Raw genomic sequence first — 18,466 nt, 5'->3', positions numbered from 1 at the left:
TGGGAAGCATTAAATCATTGGTCGACGTGTCTGCTCACGTTTGCAAACATTCATTTGCTGTCGTGAAAGGATGACACGAACGAGATCTTCTCTTGGCTCAGAAGTTATAAACCGGATCGGTCCAGGGAAAAGACCCTGTGGCCCTCATGAGGTGAAAGATCATGAAGAAACTAACAATTTTAATTTGTTTTTTATTCATTTTAGTCATTTTTAGTCTTTAAATATTTCTACAGGGTTTTTCGTTTTAGGGCTTGTGTTATTTTTGCGAGTATTTATGGCCCTCAAATTATTATACAATTGTATTTTATAAGACTTAAAAAATATATATTTTAAGCACTTTTTCTTCTCCAAGTTTTTCACTTGAATATCTTTAAGCTATAAATCTAGATTTTATCACTGATTATATGCTTTTAGCTACTTTACTTTTTGCTTGATGGTCCCATTTGTTGGCTTGAAAAATGTGTTTACAATTTAAACACTTAAACGTCTTTGTACTACTCATTTTAATTTGGATAAAATGCACTATTTGTCCAGTAGATCATTTAACAAAGACACATTTTTAAACATTGAAATAAGGGGAAATGTCGAAAAGAAGATCTAATTTCAGTTTCAGTTTTTTTATTTAAAAATACACATGACAGGTGTTTGCAGGTGGAAGACACATTGAACAAAACATTTAAAGAACAAGAGTCATGTTGACAATAATAAATAAACTCTGAAGTGCATAGATGAAGGAAGGACCAAAGGAAAGGTCAGAGTTCCAGAGTGAGACGAGGGAAAAGGCTGCATAGAATCTTCAGGAGACAATCTCTAACATAGAGAAGACATCAAGTGACTCCCGAGGGAGTTAAATATAAGAGAATATGTCAAAATGGAGGTTAAAATCCGCCTCTTTGACCGCAAACCTTCCTGTAATTCAACCAGGCTACACTAGAGGGAGTCCTAGAGCCGAAATAAAACACCGGAAGTGAACTTTGACAACAGACGAACCCACTTATCCATTGAAATGGTTCGTGTTTACAACTCTTCACGCAGCTCTAAATGTGAGTTCTTAACATACATTTACAAATGTAACAGCTCCAGCGGTCATCAAATTAAATTAATTAAAGTTATGGTACAAAATTCTGGAAGTTTTATCATAAAAACGTTTTTGGATCAAATCACAAGTTCAGTGAGTCGGTCGACGATACAAAACATGTAGTAAAATATGCTTTAAAAAAAATATATGACCAGTTTCTTCTCGAGGCAAAACGCAAAGTGCAACAACGATTGTGTTTCCAACATATTGATGTTCATATTTAAATGTTTTAATTGTTGACATTAGGGTTTGAATCCCATTATATTAACTGCATATCTTCTGGAATATTATAATTATTATTAAATTATTGAGTTGTCTGAGCTGATACATTATAAGATAAATGTAACTCTGCAGTTTATTGCTGGGTTGAATACGGTAGTTGATATCTTGTTTTCACATAGTTGTGCTTGTTTTGTAATAAACTTTTCATTTGTCGTCTTTGGCTCGTTTGAAACGTTAATCGAGTTAAACGCTCAAGAACTCACAGTGCTTCTTCACTTTGGCGTGTGCGGAGCAGGCGTGGTGACAGCCGTGTCTTCAGTGTGGCTCTAGTTCGTACCGTGCCTTTGAGCAAGGCATCACCCGAGTCTCTATGGCGAACTGAAGAGGAGGAGGAGGAGGAGGAGGAGGAGGCCGGTGCTACGACTGCTGCTGCATCAGTCTCCTGTAATGCGGCATGACCTTGCTCTCGGGGAGATAGAGCGCCATCTCCAGGGCGACCAGGATGGTGAACTCGAAGGTGATCAGCTCCCTCCTGCCGATCCGAAATCTCTCCTCCAGCTTCTACAGGAGAGACACAAAAGTACTTTTTATCAGTTTTCCCTCAAGTTGAATTGAAAAAGAACCCCACACAATGCAGCGTAAGAAAAACTAAAATTTGAACCCTTTTACACAGTAACAAAAGCACATTTTTAATGATTTAATATTTTGTTTTCTGGCAACTGTAGCACAATAAATAAATACATTTCTGACTCATTGTCCAACCCAATAAACACAATTTCCCTTATTCTCACTCCCTCTCAGTGAACTTACCGACACAGCCGTGTCTATTTTCATTTTTCTTTTCAACTATTTGGATTGTTCAGTTTGTATGCGTGTGTAACTGGTGAAATGTAAAGGTGTGTTTAAAACACACCAGCAACTAAAAAAGAAAATGTTTAAATTGTAATCATTTGTGCGTCTTACATCAATGAGGTGTTTCACTTCCTGCTTTTTCAGATCGCTGCTGATCTTGGCAGCCAATAGGAGGCAGGCGGCTGACACCAGCTTCCTGCAACATAAAGCACTTAATGAAAGTTTTCTTTGGATGGACAAACATTTTTAACGAGGCGGCTCAGGACTTAATGGCTTTCAATGGACACTAGAGGGCGCTTTATAAGGACTTTCGTGCTCACCTGTTCTGTTTGTTGAGTCGACCCTGCAGCACCAACTTCTCAAAGTACACGAATGACATGGCGATGGTGGCGGGCTGCAAACCGGACTCCTCCCCCACGACTCTCATCTCCCTCTTCAGACTGAAATAAACAAACGGATCAATTATTTCTAAATAAAAAAGGTGGGGGTGGGGGGGGGGGCAGAAAAAAGGTTAAAACAAGGTTTTCGGCTTTTACCTCCGAATTTTGCTGAGTGTGAGTTTGACGTGCGGAAACTTTTCCTTAAACGTCTCGTTCATGTCTTTCTTGAGGTCGGACGGTTTCACGTACTCGATCACTGTCGTCTGCAGGGAGAGATAGATGAATGAATGAATGAATCACAAGCCGTTTGTACATGTGTGTTTAAAGGGTGTGTAATAATGAGTGCCATTCTTTTTTTATTACACATTTTTACTATTCAAAGTGTTTAATTAAATCATAAACTATTTTTTTAACGTTCACTTCTTAAACACCAATCTATTTTTCAGTGATACGATTCCCAGACGTTTTGAAATAATGTTTAAATACAAAACAACTTAGAGATGACTTGAACTTCACTACAATATTTTTGACTTTAAATCATTGATATCAATTGAATAATAGCAGTTGGAGAACTTTTAGTGACGCACTGAAAACACAAAGGAGGTTTTTTCCTCACCATGTAGGAAGCAAAGATGAGCACACGCTTGTGTTTCCCACAAGGCCACTGTGGGTCACTGAGAATGTTGGGGTCGTAGTCGCTCATGTCGTCGAGTGCTGGGAAACACACAAGAACAACACAATCATGAAACAAAAATTGTGAGTAAGTGGGTAATAGTTATTTGTGAAGCGCCTTTTCTAGACCAGGGTCACAAGGAGCTTGAATAATCAAAAGCAATACACATTTAAAAATACCTACATATTTAAAAACTCTAAAAGGCCAAGACTGAAGACAAATAGGAGTCCCAGAAAAATAGAAAACGCCTGGACAAATAAAAAGGTCTTAAGATGTTTATGGAAGGAGTCAGTAAATCCATCAAACACAGAGGGAGAGGGAGATCGTTCCAAGGCTGGATCACTGATGTAAGGAGGAGTCTGACCATGAATAGATCTGAGAGTAAGAACCAGAATTTTAAAGTTGATCCTGAAAGAAATTGGCAGCCAGTGAAGAGTTTTAAGGATCGGGGAAATGTGAGTTCTTCTATTAGAGCAGGTCAGAATTCTCACTACATCATTTTCCTAAGTTTATAGATTTTTCTCAGTTGAAGGAAACATTTTCTGGTCATTCTTTTGCAGTGTTGAACTGGAGACATGTCTTTATTAAATACAACACACTGGTTTCTCAGGCTCAGCTTAACAGGCTTAAGTCACCCAAGTACTGACTCAACCCTGGAACTTAATCATCAGGTGCAGTCACTTTCATCCAGTTAACCAAGAAAACCAAAAAAAAAAGAAAGAGATTCTCCGACTAACCTTCCGTCCTTTAGCTTCAACCATTTTAAGTGCAACATTACTTCCATTCCAGCTCCTCCGTTTGTCCAATCTGGACGTAAGAAGCTTTAACCACGCCTGGAATCTAAATTCCTGTTTGAGTCTCACTACCACAAATTCTCCTTTGATCCTCAGACTTAAAACCCTCAGCGCTGCCTCGATGTATCACATTTATATCCACAAACACACGTGGAATTGAGACGAACGTCATCCCCGAACAGCTGCAGCAGCGTCCGTCTCTTATTTTAAGACCCTTTCTCTCCACCCCTTTACACTCTCACGTCTCTCCTACACCCTCTCTTTTCATCACCCTGTCGCTCTCCTCCCGGTCACAGAATGATGCTACACAGAGTCTGGCTCTGCTCGAGGTTTCTGCCCGCCTCGGCACAAACAGAATCTCACCCAGGTCCAGTCCCACGGCGCTGCTGAGTCTGCTGGAGGCGATGCTCCTCCCCGGCATGCTGTGTGTGCTCCTGGACGCTGGGATCTGCAGCGTCAGATCGCTGGTGGACGAAGGCTTGTGCCGGACCAGAGCGTTGGTGGGGTACAGGAACTGTGCGTACGACACAGACTGAGAGAGAGAGAGAAATCATCGTTAAAGATGTCGAGACTAGAACCACAGGCCCGAGAGGTCCGTCTACCCGGCCGTAGGTGTCGAGGTGGAAGCCCTCCAGGCCCGGCAGCATCTCCAGGGTCGCCGAGATGTTCCCGGACGAGTGTCGTCTCCTGGAGTGGTTCAGCGTGGGGTCGCTGGAGACGCGAGCGGGTCGTCACAAAAGTCACAGAGGTAAAGATGGGAGAATCTTTGTGAGTAAACACATTAAGCTCTTAAACCTCGGAGCTGAGGCAGCTGCTCTGGCTGCATATAAATCCTCTGAAAAACCAAATAAGTAGGAGGTCGAGCATGAGTCACTCGACCCTCACAGTGTGTCTGAGAAGATCTTGAGAGTTTATCGACTCGTGGTTACACACGAGCATCACTTCCTAGTGGAGGTCAAGTCTGAGGAACATGGGAAATGACAACTGCACACGGAGGTGCACGTCACAGTTGTTGTGAAATGATCATTCGCCGCAAACCGAGTAATTCTCAGTTCTATGTGTGCAACTGTGTGTACACATCCGATTGTGTTATATGACGTCTATGATCTTTTTTTTTAGCATTATTGTGGTTGTTATTGTGTGTGATTGTAGTTGTGTGAATCTGCCTTTGAGTGTCTCAGACTGTGCATATGTGTTGCTGTTCTGAGTGTGAATATTTATGTGTGTTTATGAAATTGTAGTTCATGCCTCAGAGTGTTTTTAATTATGTCTCAGTTTGTGCCTTTGTGTCTGCCTGTGTGTGTGTGTGTACGTGCGTGCGTATCCATGTGTGTGTGTGTATCCATTTGATTGTGCGTGTCCATGCATGTATAGCTGTGTGTGCATTTACATGTGTGATTGTGTGTCCATGTGTGCGTGTGTATGTCCATGTGCGTATCTCTGTGTGTGTGTGCATGCATCTGTGATTGTGTGTGCGTGTGTGCGTGCGTGCGTGTCCGTGTGTGTGTCCGTGTGTGTGTGCATCATGCGTATCCATGTCCATGTGTATGTATGTCCATGCGTTTGTCTTTGTGTGTGCATCCATAAGTGATTATGTGTTTCCATGTGCGTGTGTGTGGGTGTATACGTGTGTGTTTGTGTCCATGTTTGTGTCCATGTGTGCGTGTGTCTGTGTGTGCATGTCCCTGTGTGATTGTGTGTCCATGTGTGTGTTTCCATCCGTTTATGTCTGCGTGTTCGTGTTTTTATTTCTGTGTGTGTGCGTCCATGTGTGTCTGTGCTTCCGTCAATTCATGTGTGTGTGTTTCCATGCGTGTGTCCATGCGTGTGTGTGTGTGTGTGCATGAGTGTCTACAGTATGTATGTACCTGAGATAAAAACTTTCTCCATATGGCAGAACAGAGAAGGCCGCACACAGAGATCTCTTGGCACAGATCAGAACAATCCTGCAAGGAAACAGAAACACATTTGTCGTCATTTACAGCTAATTTGGTGCCTTCACATGGGTGGAGACGCTTCTGAGAGTGTTTGTTTGTATTCAGTGGAAAGTCTAGGGCTCTAGAGCAGTTACTGTGGTGCTGGTGTCTCGCCGGGACTTTCTACAGTCGTCCCATCGGGGACCGGAGGAGCCGCACCGTGTGTCAACAGTGAAACGGTCTCACCCTCCGGGGCGCAGGGATGGGTTCAACTCCAGGGTGCATGGGAAAGTCAAGAGCAGGAAGCCTCTGGGAATTCTGCAAGCATGACTCAGCCAGCATTAACCTTGTGCCGCAGATTTTAAAACACATCCTCATCACGGAAGAACAGACCAGAGCCGTCCTTCGTCGTGGAAGGTCGGTAGTTCAACCGACAGATGATCCTTAATCCGGCCCAGAATTCCCTTTTACTTGACCAGGAAAACTGATACCGTGATTGACCCGTTACTCAGCGGTGACCCGGCTGACCTACCATCATCCAGTCCTGCCGCCAGAGATCTATTTTCAACCATCAGCCGCTGGTCTATATCCGTCTCATAAGTGGTCCTGTGATCTTTGACCTACATGTCGGATTCATAGACGCTGAGCGGGAAGATAAAAAAATAGCAAACAATAGATAAAAGAACAGCGACGGATAGAACTGAAGGAAGATGGAAATATCTTCTCAATAAATGTCATTTCGCTTCCACATTTTCATGGTCACGTTTGGAAAAAAAAAAAAGCGGTTTGATTTACACCGATAACCACTCAGCTGTGGACGAAGTGAGCCGATGATCGGACCATAAAAGCCAGGAGCACCGTCACTGTGCCGTAACTCAACATGCCGGGGACAGCAGGGGTCAACGTTCTCCAGATACATGGAGCAGAATGGTCTTTCCACAATAAAACAAAGACGCAGAATATAAAAATATATTCCCGTCTCTGATGAAAGATGGGAAAGTATGAGTCAATTCCTTCTTACTGTATTACTTTTTAAGTGTTTTGGAATCTTCCAGACTTCACTTCACAGACTAATAAAATGTCTTGACAGGCCATATTTGGTCCATAAGCCTCAAGTTTTTCAGAAAAATAAGATGGAAGACAAAGAAAAATGGATCTAAAATGTATTTGTATTTGTGATTTTCCTGGTGATATCCAATGTTCCATCAGATATATTTAAACTTAATACTGACAACTGAAACCAGAAAATAATGTAATGTAAAAACAATCTACAAACAATTGCGTTAAACATTAGAAAATATTTGACTTTAACATGTCGCCTCGGAAGCATAAAGAAACAGGATTATAATCCACTTTAAATGTTGAATACAGAAGCACTTCAATGTTTTAATAATCTTATTCAAAACGGCTGAAGATGATCATCCATATAGTTATAAGGAAGTGGACTCACTTTATTTCTGAATATTTATATACGGACCAAATAAGCAATAGTCGAGTAAATCCATGCAGAACCTCACCTGCTTCCTCTGGTGTCGTACTGTTTCATGTTCTTGATGAAGTGGATCTTCTTCGCGTGTCTTGGTTTTGGAGAGCCTCCGGAAAGGTTGCGGGTCCTGAGGGGCAGACGTGGAACTGAGTCGGTCAACAGTATTTTGAAAAACATTGTTTTTATTTCAGGACAATTTTAGAAAATGTAAAAATCTTCCTCTTAACTGTAAAAAGGATGAGATGATTATTAAATTGTTGATTTAATAACTCATTTTACAGAGATGCTGATGTAATTCTTGAGCTGGAAGAAACGTGAAACCATGTGCTCCTCTGGGACTGTCTTCTGAAGGTCAGGCCACGACTCGGGCTGAATCACGGCTTTGACCTCACGGATTAACGGTAACAGACCTCGACATGAACGCAGGCCAAGAAGGAGAAGAGAATCTGTGACATCACAACCTCTTGCGTAACTGCCCTGGCAGACTCACCCCGTACACCTGCACGGGCTAAACCCACAAATTACGCACAGAAAGTGTTGCATCTTTCTATTCATCGGAAAATATGATCCGCGGTGTATTGAACGACACGGAGGCTCGAAGCACATCCTGCACATCTGAGACCAAGAAACTGCTGTTACACAACTGCGCACACGGATAAACACACACGCAGCATCTGTTAGTGTTTTTATATGGCCAACCCCACGACTGTTATCACTTCCCTCTGACTCGCACACACTCGATTCTCCAAGAAATGTCTTTACATCTGAGCAGTATCTTTGTTTAAAAACTGATCTGAAGACAGTATCTTGAAGATGTCGCCAACATTCCTTCGAGTCGTAAGGCATTATCAATATTGCCTCATGTGCATAAATTCAGCTCAGTGCAGCTGAAGCTGGAGAGGAGGTAGAAGATAGTATTAATATATAAACATCCGGTTTCCTTTCAAAATAAAGGAGCGATCCCATTTGCCACAAAAATGTTGCGTAAACTTTAGATTTTTGTGAGGTTCTAGAATTTAAACTCTGGCGTCTATAAATCAGTCTTACGGTCAAACAGCCGTCATCCATGTGAACCGGTGGGTTTGTTGTGGAAAGTTTGTGGGAATGGAAAAATCCTGCCTTTCCCAAACAGCGCAGGAAGAGGATGATTGGTATGTAGATAAAGACATGCAAGAGTTGCACGTTCACAAACATCTCGAGGACCAACCAGGCTGATTCTCAAATTCAAATATTTTCAGGAAGCAGATGTTCAAACACGGTCTCAAACCGTCTAGAGGCAGGTGTCTGTCGTTTGTCTGGAATCCCAGAAGCAGTCGTTCTTCTAGCTCTGGAGACGTTTTCAGTGACCACTGAGGCCTTAATCCTCATCCAACTAGACCGCCATATTTTTAATTACATTCGGTCCCTTAACAAAAAAAAACCCAATCTCCTTGGGGGAGATAATAAACCAAAACAAATTTAAATTCCAATTCATTCTAGGGGTGTGTATTGGCAATAATTTGATGATGCAATATGCATCTAAAAACAAAGGCAGCGATATGATATATTGTGATGTATTGAAACACCGTGGGAACAACTATATACTTGAAGTATTGCCCAAGTACTTGACTTTGCAGTATTAACAGACCGCATGACTCTTGCATGGTCTAGTAACCGTTTTCATTGGACCAAAATATGTCCAAAAATCTGCTTTAAAAGCTGCTGGAATGCATCCTCTCGTCCTCAGTCATCGCTGGGATTTTGCAAAGTTTAATTGTTCCTTTAGCTACGTAGGATGTGATGACTGCTTCCATCTAGCTTGAAATTTAATCAAACACAGATTAAAAAAATAATACAAATTAACAAATGGCCTGAATTAACTAAATATTTTCCCACGTCCCTACTTATTGATCGATGTTGTGTTTTTTGTGGTATTGGTTTATTTGCATACATCACAAAAGTTTTAAGGTTGGTTAGAATAGGCTCACTTAAAAAAAACATCTAGGCAATAAAAAGGGAGAATTAAAAAAAAGTTTAGCTTTAAAAGCTGCTTGAGTCGACTGTATCCTCTCGACCTCAGTCATCAACATGATTTCCTTTTTCTAGCTGTGGAGGACGTTAAGACTGCTGCCATCTAGTGGCTGTAAGTTCAATTACGAAACAAAAACATTTTACATATTGAATATTTGCATGTTAAGTGGAGTATAATACATTTCTTTTTAATTAAATTGATTTTACATACAGATACAGTACAGTTTTGTAGAAAAAATATCAGGATATTTAAAGTTATTAATATTTTCTTACACCCATACTGGACATCATTTGCAAATAAAAATCTAGTCATAAAGCGAAATCATCAGTTGACAATTGTCAATTATAAAAACATTAATGAGAAAACGTATATGGTTATTTTTATTATACAAGCAAACAGAGACATATTTTTCTTGAGGCTAAAGCCCTTAAGATCAAGAGGAGCCGATGACGCCAACACTCGCGACTACAGAAAAGCTAATGTCAGTAATTTAAACAAATGAAGGAGAGGTAATGACCTACATTAGCGTTCGTGACGATCAACAACTTGCCATTTTTGGATCTAGTCTAAAACATTTTTTTTTTCTTCATTTTCAGTACCCACAGCGAGTCTAATTATAGCCGCAGACGTTTATCTGAAAATAAGCGAACATCCTGTCGGTCTGCAATCTTAAAATAGTTTGAAGCAAATTCTCAACTTTGATCATTTGTCATTTTGGCATTTCTGGTTCTTAAGTTTTTTTCAACAGCTTTCACCAGGAGAATGTGACAAGACTTGAGCGTCTGCAGAGGCTTTCGTTTAAATAAACGGAGTTTGTAAAGCAGACGTGGCAGCTAAACAAATCTCATATTTCCCTGAAGGGAAATTCTGGTTCTTACACGTCATCGCCTCGCAGGTAATATGACGAATAATACATTAATGCAAAAACACATCATGACAGACCATGAAGAACATCGAAGAGTCGTACTATTTTAATTTGGATTTTTTGACATTGACCTTCCAACCTTTGTCGATAAAGGTTAATAAAATGAATAAATGGGTGAAAAAAGGAAGATTTTTTTTTGGGTCTCCTCAACTGTCCTCAAGTCTCCTACTTTAAAATCCATCATGCTTAATCCTAGCTTGAGCACACCCTCCACATGGAATCTGGCTGACCGGCCGCCACCATAGATTAAACGTCCTATTGGTTAAATCCTCCCAGCACACACACACACACACACACACACACACACACACACACAAGAATGTGGGAACAATCTGTCCACACTTGTGACATTGACTTGCAGACTGGATTAAACGACACGTTCAGTGGACTGACGAACAGATCTCATCAGCCTTAGCCGTCGCCACGGCTCGTCTGAGGACGTTTGACATTTATTGTCGTGTGCTTGACCCGTCAATGGTCGTCTTCGAATCGTTTTGTGTTCAGGTGCAAGAATATAGTAGTTTGTTGATTGACCGGTGTTAACGGCTCAGGGTTTCTAATCGAGGACGGACAAACTCAACAATTTGACAACAAAAAAAACTTGATAATTCTCTTAGGACAAGTCGTTTTTACAACTTTTACACTTTCCTGTTGAGTTTAAGCAGTTGAGGTCACTCCAGTGCTTTTTGGCCCCTTGTGCGATTGAGTTTGAGACCCCTGGTTATGGGGTTTAATATAAAAATACACAAAAAAGCACATACCATTTGGCTATATATATATATATATATATATACTGTATATATATCTCATTACGTTCTCCGCTAGAAGAACAATGAAACTTTGCGAAATCCTGGTGATGACTGAGGATGAGAGGATACACTTAATTTTAGGAGCTTTTAAAGCCGATTTTGGGACATATTTTGGTTTCAAAACACATAAAAAACTGTTAAGATTTTGTCAAGATTAATGCGGTCAGTAAAGTCTGCAACACCAGAGTCAAGTACTTGGACAATGTACTACCAATATATCCTTGTTACTACGGTATTATATCGTACCATTCACACACACCTGTCATATCTTGATCTTTAAAGTATCTTTATTGAATATTGTTTTGATTGTTTAAGCGCTTTGTGACCCTGGTCTGGAAAAGCGCTATATAAATAAAAATGACTTACTTACTTACCTTCAGTAAGTGTAACTAAACATCTAAAATTCTAATAATATTCCGATGTTCTCTTGAACTTTCTCTGCGTTTTATTTAAGAGAAAAGATCAAACGTGGTGTGAGTCAGCAGGACATTAACCACCTGGCGCCGCTATATTTGATGTACTGCAAACACAGCCGTGTCAATAACTCCGTTAACTGCGGTCGAGCTGAGTTCTCTCAGGAGTAATCAAAGGCCAGGAGAAAGATCATTAGACAACAACACGCTCAGTTACAGGCTCAAAAGATAACAGTCTTTACTCACAGCTGAACCCACGCTGAAGTGTGTGTGTGTGTGTGTGTGTGTGTTAATTCAGCTGGATAATGAGACAACCGGCTCAGAGCTCTCTGGCAGGACCTCACAAAGTGAACCCGGTTATAGTTAGACATGCTAAACACTGGGTGAGTGATAGTCTGGTGATGGCCAGATTCCATCGCAGCAGGAAGTGTGTCAGCGAAACAGGAAGCTCAAGAGTTTTCGGTAATGAAAACAAGTCAATATGTAAACTAGTGAACCAGTGATCATCATCCACCAGATGAATGAGGTTTACAATTCATTACCTTCTACTCTCGGACATGAACACGCACCAGACGAACAACCTGACAGTTGATGGCGAGTCACGCGGTCGCACTAATGAGCCGTTAGCTGCCGGTCATTCCTCAGTCTGTCGTTTGGTGTAAATAGGTTAAGCGGTGTTTATCTCAGCGGGACCTGACATTCTCCGGGGTTTGATACGCAGCCAACGAGGTGACGACACTCGTTCGGCCGTCATCGTCGACACACGCCAGGAAGCATGTCTGAACACACACACACATGCACACACACACATACACACACATGCGGTTTAACTTCAAGAGCAGCGTGAGGAGGTTCATGACAAAAGCTGCGCTTTAGACAATGACACCAAAGCAGAAGTTAACCAAGTCGACAATGACGCTTTTTAAGACCGGAACATGACTCGGACAAATCACAAAACACAATGAGAGAGAGCGCAGACCTCCACCAAGCAGCTTTAAGAAATAAAGAATGATTGTTCTACATTTATTTTATTTCAAAAAATGCTTGAACACACAGAAAATGAAGAGGTTTGTTGAGTTTATACGGAAACTCTGTCCTGATGGACGGATTCATGGATCCAGATGTTCATCCAAAACACCAGCGATTTCTTCCAAAAACATCTCTTTTAGTTTTTCTTTCCAACAGAAAGACATAATAAAAAACACATAAGGTCATTTAGTAACATCCTAGGCTGAAAGAATAAATCTCTCTCTATATAAAATAGTCTTGAAAATAAGCATGTGGACGAGTGAAGATCACATGTAAATTCAAACCTGTCCAGTTTTAATTCAATTATATAAGAAGATTTACATAATTTCATATCTATTGTTAATCATTATAATCCAACTTTCTCTCCTCCTCTCTCTATTCAGAATTGTTTGGGTCATTTCATTTTTAAATTTCTTCTTTATACTTGGGAAACGTTTAGTATTTTAGCTAGTATAGTATAAAAGAAGAAGACAATGGAAACAGTAGAATACAAAACAATAAAAATTAACTCTATAAACTGTAATTTTGCCCCATTAAGTTACCATAGCGACCAAAATTGTATTTAAATTTTTGTTCACTTCAATGCAACTTGAAAAAACAGTGTCTTTGTAATAGCCTGTTAAAAAACCTACAGTACCTGTTGTTTCAACATAAAGGGAAAGGAGACAAAGGGCAACAGTTTTGACCCAACACTGCCTGAAGACTTGAGCTATGCTGGATTAATGGAAGGTGGACTGAAGGGCTTGGTCTGGTTCACATGTCGTGACTCAGCGAGGGCGTTTCCTCTGACACACACACACACACACACACACCAGTGTGTGCAGCAATCCTAACCTTACGAGAGGAGAGCTCAGACCATGGAAGTTCATCGGTGCCATCAGAATATTGGATGGTTTAATTCAACATTTCAAACAATCAAACTTAATTTTTTATTTCAATTAATTGTTGTTCAACCATTGAATTATTATTTTTTATATTAATCTGTTTTCATTTAATAATTACCAAATTACAAACAGGGCTATACAGGCTTTGTGGGCGGGGCTTAGTCATAGTATGACATCATTCCTGCCGAGATCCATTGACGTCATGATTGAACGTGAGCTATAATAAAGCATTTTGAGACCTCGGGTGGAGAAAACAAAGTTGTCTGGATAAAACCTGAATTGATGTACTTCGAAGCCGCCCCGTGATATTCTGCGCATGGCAAGATCAAGTAGCTCGGTACTCCATTGGTATTGTCTGGTGGCTTTAATTGTAAGTTAGTAAGTAATTTTTATTTATATACCGCTTTTCCAGACCAGGGTCACAAAGCGCTTAAACAATCAAAACAATACTCAATAAAGTATATACTTTAAATGTCAAGAGAAAACTGAAAACACAACAGGAGTTCCATAAAATCAAGGAAAATCCTTCACAAATAAAAATGTCTTCAGATGTTTCTTGAAGGAGTCAGTAGATCATCAAACACAGAGAGAGATGAAGATTGTTCCAAAGCTTAGGAGCAACAGCCTGCCAACATTTTTATATTGAATTTAAAAGTCCATGATTTAAAAAAAATATTGAATTTGGAGAATGATTTTAAAATGATTGGAGTTGAGCGCTTTGTGACCCTGGTCTGGAAAAGCGATATACAAATAAAAATTACTTACTTACTTGGAGGGATCAATAAAGTTTTACCTTACCTTACTTATAAACAACCGTTTTTATCTTCACTATTTAAAAATATTAAAAATTCAGCGAAAACAACGTGTTTAAAATACATTTTAATAAAAGATTTCCACTAGGATTTATAGTTTCTAGAAAATCTAATCAAAAGTGATGTATGAATGTAATGACACTTAAATAAACAGTGTCTTTGTAATAACAAATTCCAGCTTTAAATATTTGAATAATTGAATTCAAGTGTTCAATAAAAAACAAATCAACCTTTTTATGTTTACTTTAAATAAAATTGAATTGAATACTTCAACAAAAACAAATTCCAACACAACCTCACATTAATAAATATATGATTGTTACAAACAACCATTTTTTTCTCCACTATTTACAAATATTCAGCACAAAAACGTGTTTAAAATATATTTTAATAAATTCCACTACGATTTATAATTTATAGAAAACCTAATCAAAAGGGATGTATGAATGTAATGACACTTAAAGAAACAGTGTCTTTGTAATAACCAATTCCGGCTTTCAATATTTGAATAATTGAATTCAAGTGTTCAATAAAAACAAAATCAACCTTTTTATTGTTTGAATTAATAAATACTGTTATTTAATTTAAAAAAAACAAAGAAATTATTGAATTTAACTCTAAAAACATGTTCCTGGAGCCCCAGCAGCCAGATGTGCTGCAGTATCCCCCCTAACTTCTCTCACCTCTGCCGCGGCTCGGAGGTCACGGAGTTGCAGCTCTGGACCGACAGCAGCGTGGAAGACTTCCGCGGTCCCACCGGGGACGGCAACAGGCTGGCGTTGGACGTGGACGCCGACAGCAGGCGACTGTTCCCGGGGGAAGAGACGGAGCCCCGGCGACAGTCCACCAGCAGCTCCGCGCTGCCCTCGCAGCAGCCGCCGGGCTCCGACGGCAGCACCAGGATGGAGGGCACGGTGAGCAGCCCGGTCCTCTGAGGACTCACCTCCGCGGGGAAAGTCCCGTACTGGCTGCCAGACTCCGGGTAGAGTCTCGGCGGGTCCTCGTCGCTGCTCGTCACCGAGAGAACCGGACGCCCGTCCAGAGAGATGTTGCTGAGGAACAGAAGCGCCGCTTGTCTCCGGCGAGAGTTCTCCCGGTTTCTGCGGCTGGTGTGCGGCGGCTTCTTGCCCGCGACAGCCCCGTGAGGACCGCAGGCAGCAGCGGCGGCCGCCATGCTCGGGGTCCCGCTGAGGAAGTGAAGCCGCGGATCAGAAGCAACTGTCAAATCCCTGTTACCCACCGCTTTAAGTCGTCCTGCGCGCTGATTGGCTGAGAGCGGGCGGTGACGCCGTGACGTGACGACGCGACGTTGTAAACAGACTGATAGGAATTTGTGTCACACTGACTGTAATAATGATGACACAAACACGCTGCTACACAACTTATGATATCCATGAAACTAAAACACACGTTTGTTTTTGTTGTGTGCCTAGTTTATTAGTCATTAGATGATACAAAATGTGTTTTTAAAGGGTCAAATAATCCAACATTTTATGAAATACTATCATACGCTTTTAATTTTTAATTAAATCATCCCTTTTTTTTATTTAATACTAAGTACATGGATAATTTCCACACCAACACTTTCAATTTAATTCAAAATGCTCTGTTTTAAAAGTAATTAATTTAAGTAAGTAAGTAAGTAATTTTTATTTGTATAGCGCTTTTCCAGACCAGGGTCACAAAGCGCTTAAACAATCAAAACAATATTCAATAAATTATATACTTTAAAGGGCAAGATACAACTGATAACACAACAGGAGTTCCAGAAAAGCAGGGAAAAGCCTGAACAAATAAAAATGTCTTCAGATGTTTCTTAAAGGAGTCAGTAGATCATCAAACACAGAGAGAGATGAAGATCGTTCCAAAGCTTAGGAACAACAGCCTGGAAGGATTTCTCTCCTCTGGTCCTGAACCGTGTGTGTGGAACCATCAGTAGATTCTGATCCACAGAACTTAATTAATTTACCCAAAATAACTCAAATTTTCTATTTTCTATACCCTTTTTTAGAATAATCTGTTCTTTTTTAGTTCTTTTTGAGTTATAGGCAAATTAATACCACTCGTCCGTAACATCCCTGTTTTATTAAAGCTTTAAAAAAATTAAAAAGTCTATATTTTAAGCTTGTTTTTAGCGGACGCTGTGAGAAACACTTTAGCATGGACTTACCTTTTGACTATAACTCTAAAAAGGAACAGAATACTCTGAAAATAATCCCAATCCTTAGTGAATGTTGGGTGAAATATCACTTAAAGTAAGTAAGTAAGTAAGTAATTTTCAAGAAAAAACTGATAACACAACAGGAGTTCCAGAAAATCAGGGGAAAACCTGAACAAATAAAAACGTCTTAAGATGTTTCTTAAAGGAGTCAGTAGACTCCAGTGTCTTGAGCACCAAATGTTTTAAACAACAGTAACAGTCATGTAACTGGTAAGGAGTAAACATAGAGAAAGCACTTATACTTGTCCGTATATATTTCTTTTATACAGCACTCAGAGCTAATGGAACCGTCGTCCATTGTGACGAACATTCACAATATGTGACGTCAGCAGAGAGAGGCTCGAGTCTAAATGTTTTGGTCTCCAGCATATCTTAAGTGCACAAAGCAGCAGCAGCAGAAGGGATTACTAGCTGCTGCCACATGGCTTACGCTCTCATGTGATCGACATTGTAACCGTTTCCATTGTTGCTTTCAGCGCGTCCTGAGCCGTGTGACGAGAAGTCAGGCACGTGCACTATATGTATGTCGACCTCAATCCTGCCCAGGATGAAACTGCAGCCTCACAACTCTTCCCCGTCGTTGACTCTGCTTTGAGTCATCCTTGTGTCAGCGCGGTCGGCCGTGTCCTCACGGGAACTTGACCAGCTCATTTTTCATTTAAATCAAAAAATAAAAGGTCGTTACAACAACTTTTCAAGTGGTCAAAGTTAACTAAATCATCCTGGTTATGAAAGAAGTTCAGCCGTGAAAACGATACAGCTCATCGATCTGTCTTGATTTAAAAAAATGTGTCATCTGGCAAAGGATCATGGGAGAAAAGCAATTTAAAAATTTTGGCAGGTGGGCTTCATCGCATGAAAAATAAAAACTTGCATCAGTGCACAGCGACTCCATCTGTGACGCATCACAAGCCCTTCAATACCAACAAGCCTCCGGCCAAAAAGTTTGGAAATGAAATTGGTGGCCGACCAACTCTCCTGACCTCATCGTCTCTCACTGGCAGATGAATCCACATTATTCAAAACCCACGCCAGATCTCTTGAATGTTTATAAATATCTGAGAAAAAAACACTTTTGTCATATAATGACCACCTCAAATCCTCATTAGAAGTCTTATTTTTAGCAAATTATCATGCATTACATCGTCAATCATGGCCTTGTTCCGACATATGTTTGTTTATTTTAAAGTCAAATTGAATATATTATAGTTAGAGTCGCTCACTCCAAGATTTATTCAATGATATTTGCTGTCTTAGTAAGAACAAACCCTCTTTTTTGATACCTGCTGTTTCTCTTTGACCACCGCTGAGGTGGCCGAACACAAGCACATGATTTTACTTCTAAAAATACCTCACAGGACACAAGATCTAATCCCTGCAGTGTATAATCTTTGTCGTCTGCGGGCAGCTGTTGGTTATTATGATTGTAGTTTGAATATCACTGACTGGGATTTTTTCATCATCTATGATACGATTACCACAAAGACTTCAGGATAAGAGGTGGAGAGTGCGTGTGTCGCTGGGCTGAAGAGGATAATGTGATGACAAATACCAGCAAACAGATAATTGCAGAGATTACTGTGCAGCGTAATCTGATGATGGGGATCATATTCTGTCTGCAGTCGCCGTCTGACCAGCATTTTTTTTTTTTTTCAATCTTGGCGTGTCAGGAAATTTTCTCAAGGGCAAACTAAAGGAGTCCAAACTGCCTTAAAGAGGTAGATCTGGTTTAAGTGTCTTTAGAATGAGTTTAAATCTCATAATATTTGCACCTTTTTTCAATCTTTTATTCCAATGTCCTGTTTGTTCAAATAAATTAAAACATATAATTGATTTTAACTGTGATTCTTCAATAAAAGGTAATTCATGGTTGATAAGAATTCTAAATTAACATTAACAAGACTAAAAAAGTACAGGTAAAAGTTCATTATCCAAAGAATAAAACATCTAGCATAGAAACA

General features: G+C 40.1%; 1 protein-coding gene across 1 annotated transcript; it reads right to left on the bottom strand.

Moving 5' to 3' along the window:
- Positions 1 to 627: 627 nt before the first annotated feature.
- On the bottom strand, positions 628 to 15,483 carry cables2b (Cdk5 and Abl enzyme substrate 2b). Its single transcript, XM_087781981.1, has 10 exons — positions 14,968 to 15,483; positions 7,433 to 7,528; positions 5,868 to 5,945; positions 4,602 to 4,710; positions 4,363 to 4,531; positions 3,149 to 3,246; positions 2,689 to 2,795; positions 2,473 to 2,592; positions 2,264 to 2,348; positions 628 to 1,861 (listed from the first exon to the last, which is right to left on the bottom strand). The coding sequence occupies exons 1-10, from the start codon at positions 15,456 to 15,458 to the stop codon at positions 1,718 to 1,720; spliced, it is 1,497 nt and encodes a 498-aa protein (XP_087638107.1). The 5' UTR covers positions 15,459 to 15,483; the 3' UTR covers positions 628 to 1,717.
- Positions 15,484 to 18,466: the final 2,983 nt, after the last annotated feature.

Source organism: Callionymus lyra, chromosome 19 (assembly GCF_982586985.1).
Source record: "Callionymus lyra chromosome 19, fCalLyr1.hap1.1, whole genome shotgun sequence".
NCBI lineage: Eukaryota > Metazoa > Chordata > Actinopteri > Syngnathiformes > Callionymidae > Callionymus > Callionymus lyra.
The sequence above is the reverse complement of the archived record's forward strand: the minus strand, read 5'-3'. Positions and strand labels throughout refer to the sequence as shown.

What these genes read in the sequence shown, in the direction of transcription:
- cables2b (XM_087781981.1), bottom strand. Translation starts at nt 15,458, where the DNA reads ATGGCGGCCGCCGCTGCTGCCTGCGGTCCTCACGGGGCTGTCGCGGGC. An exon ending in TCATCTTTGCTTCCTACATG is followed by an intron (nt 2,796 to 3,148) that starts GTGAGGAAAAAA and finishes CTCTCCCTGCAG; the next exon opens with ACGACAGTGATCGAGTACGT. An exon ending in CGACTCAACAAACAGAACAG is followed by an intron (nt 2,349 to 2,472) that starts GTGAGCACGAAA and finishes TTTATGTTGCAG; the next exon opens with GAAGCTGGTGTCAGCCGCCT.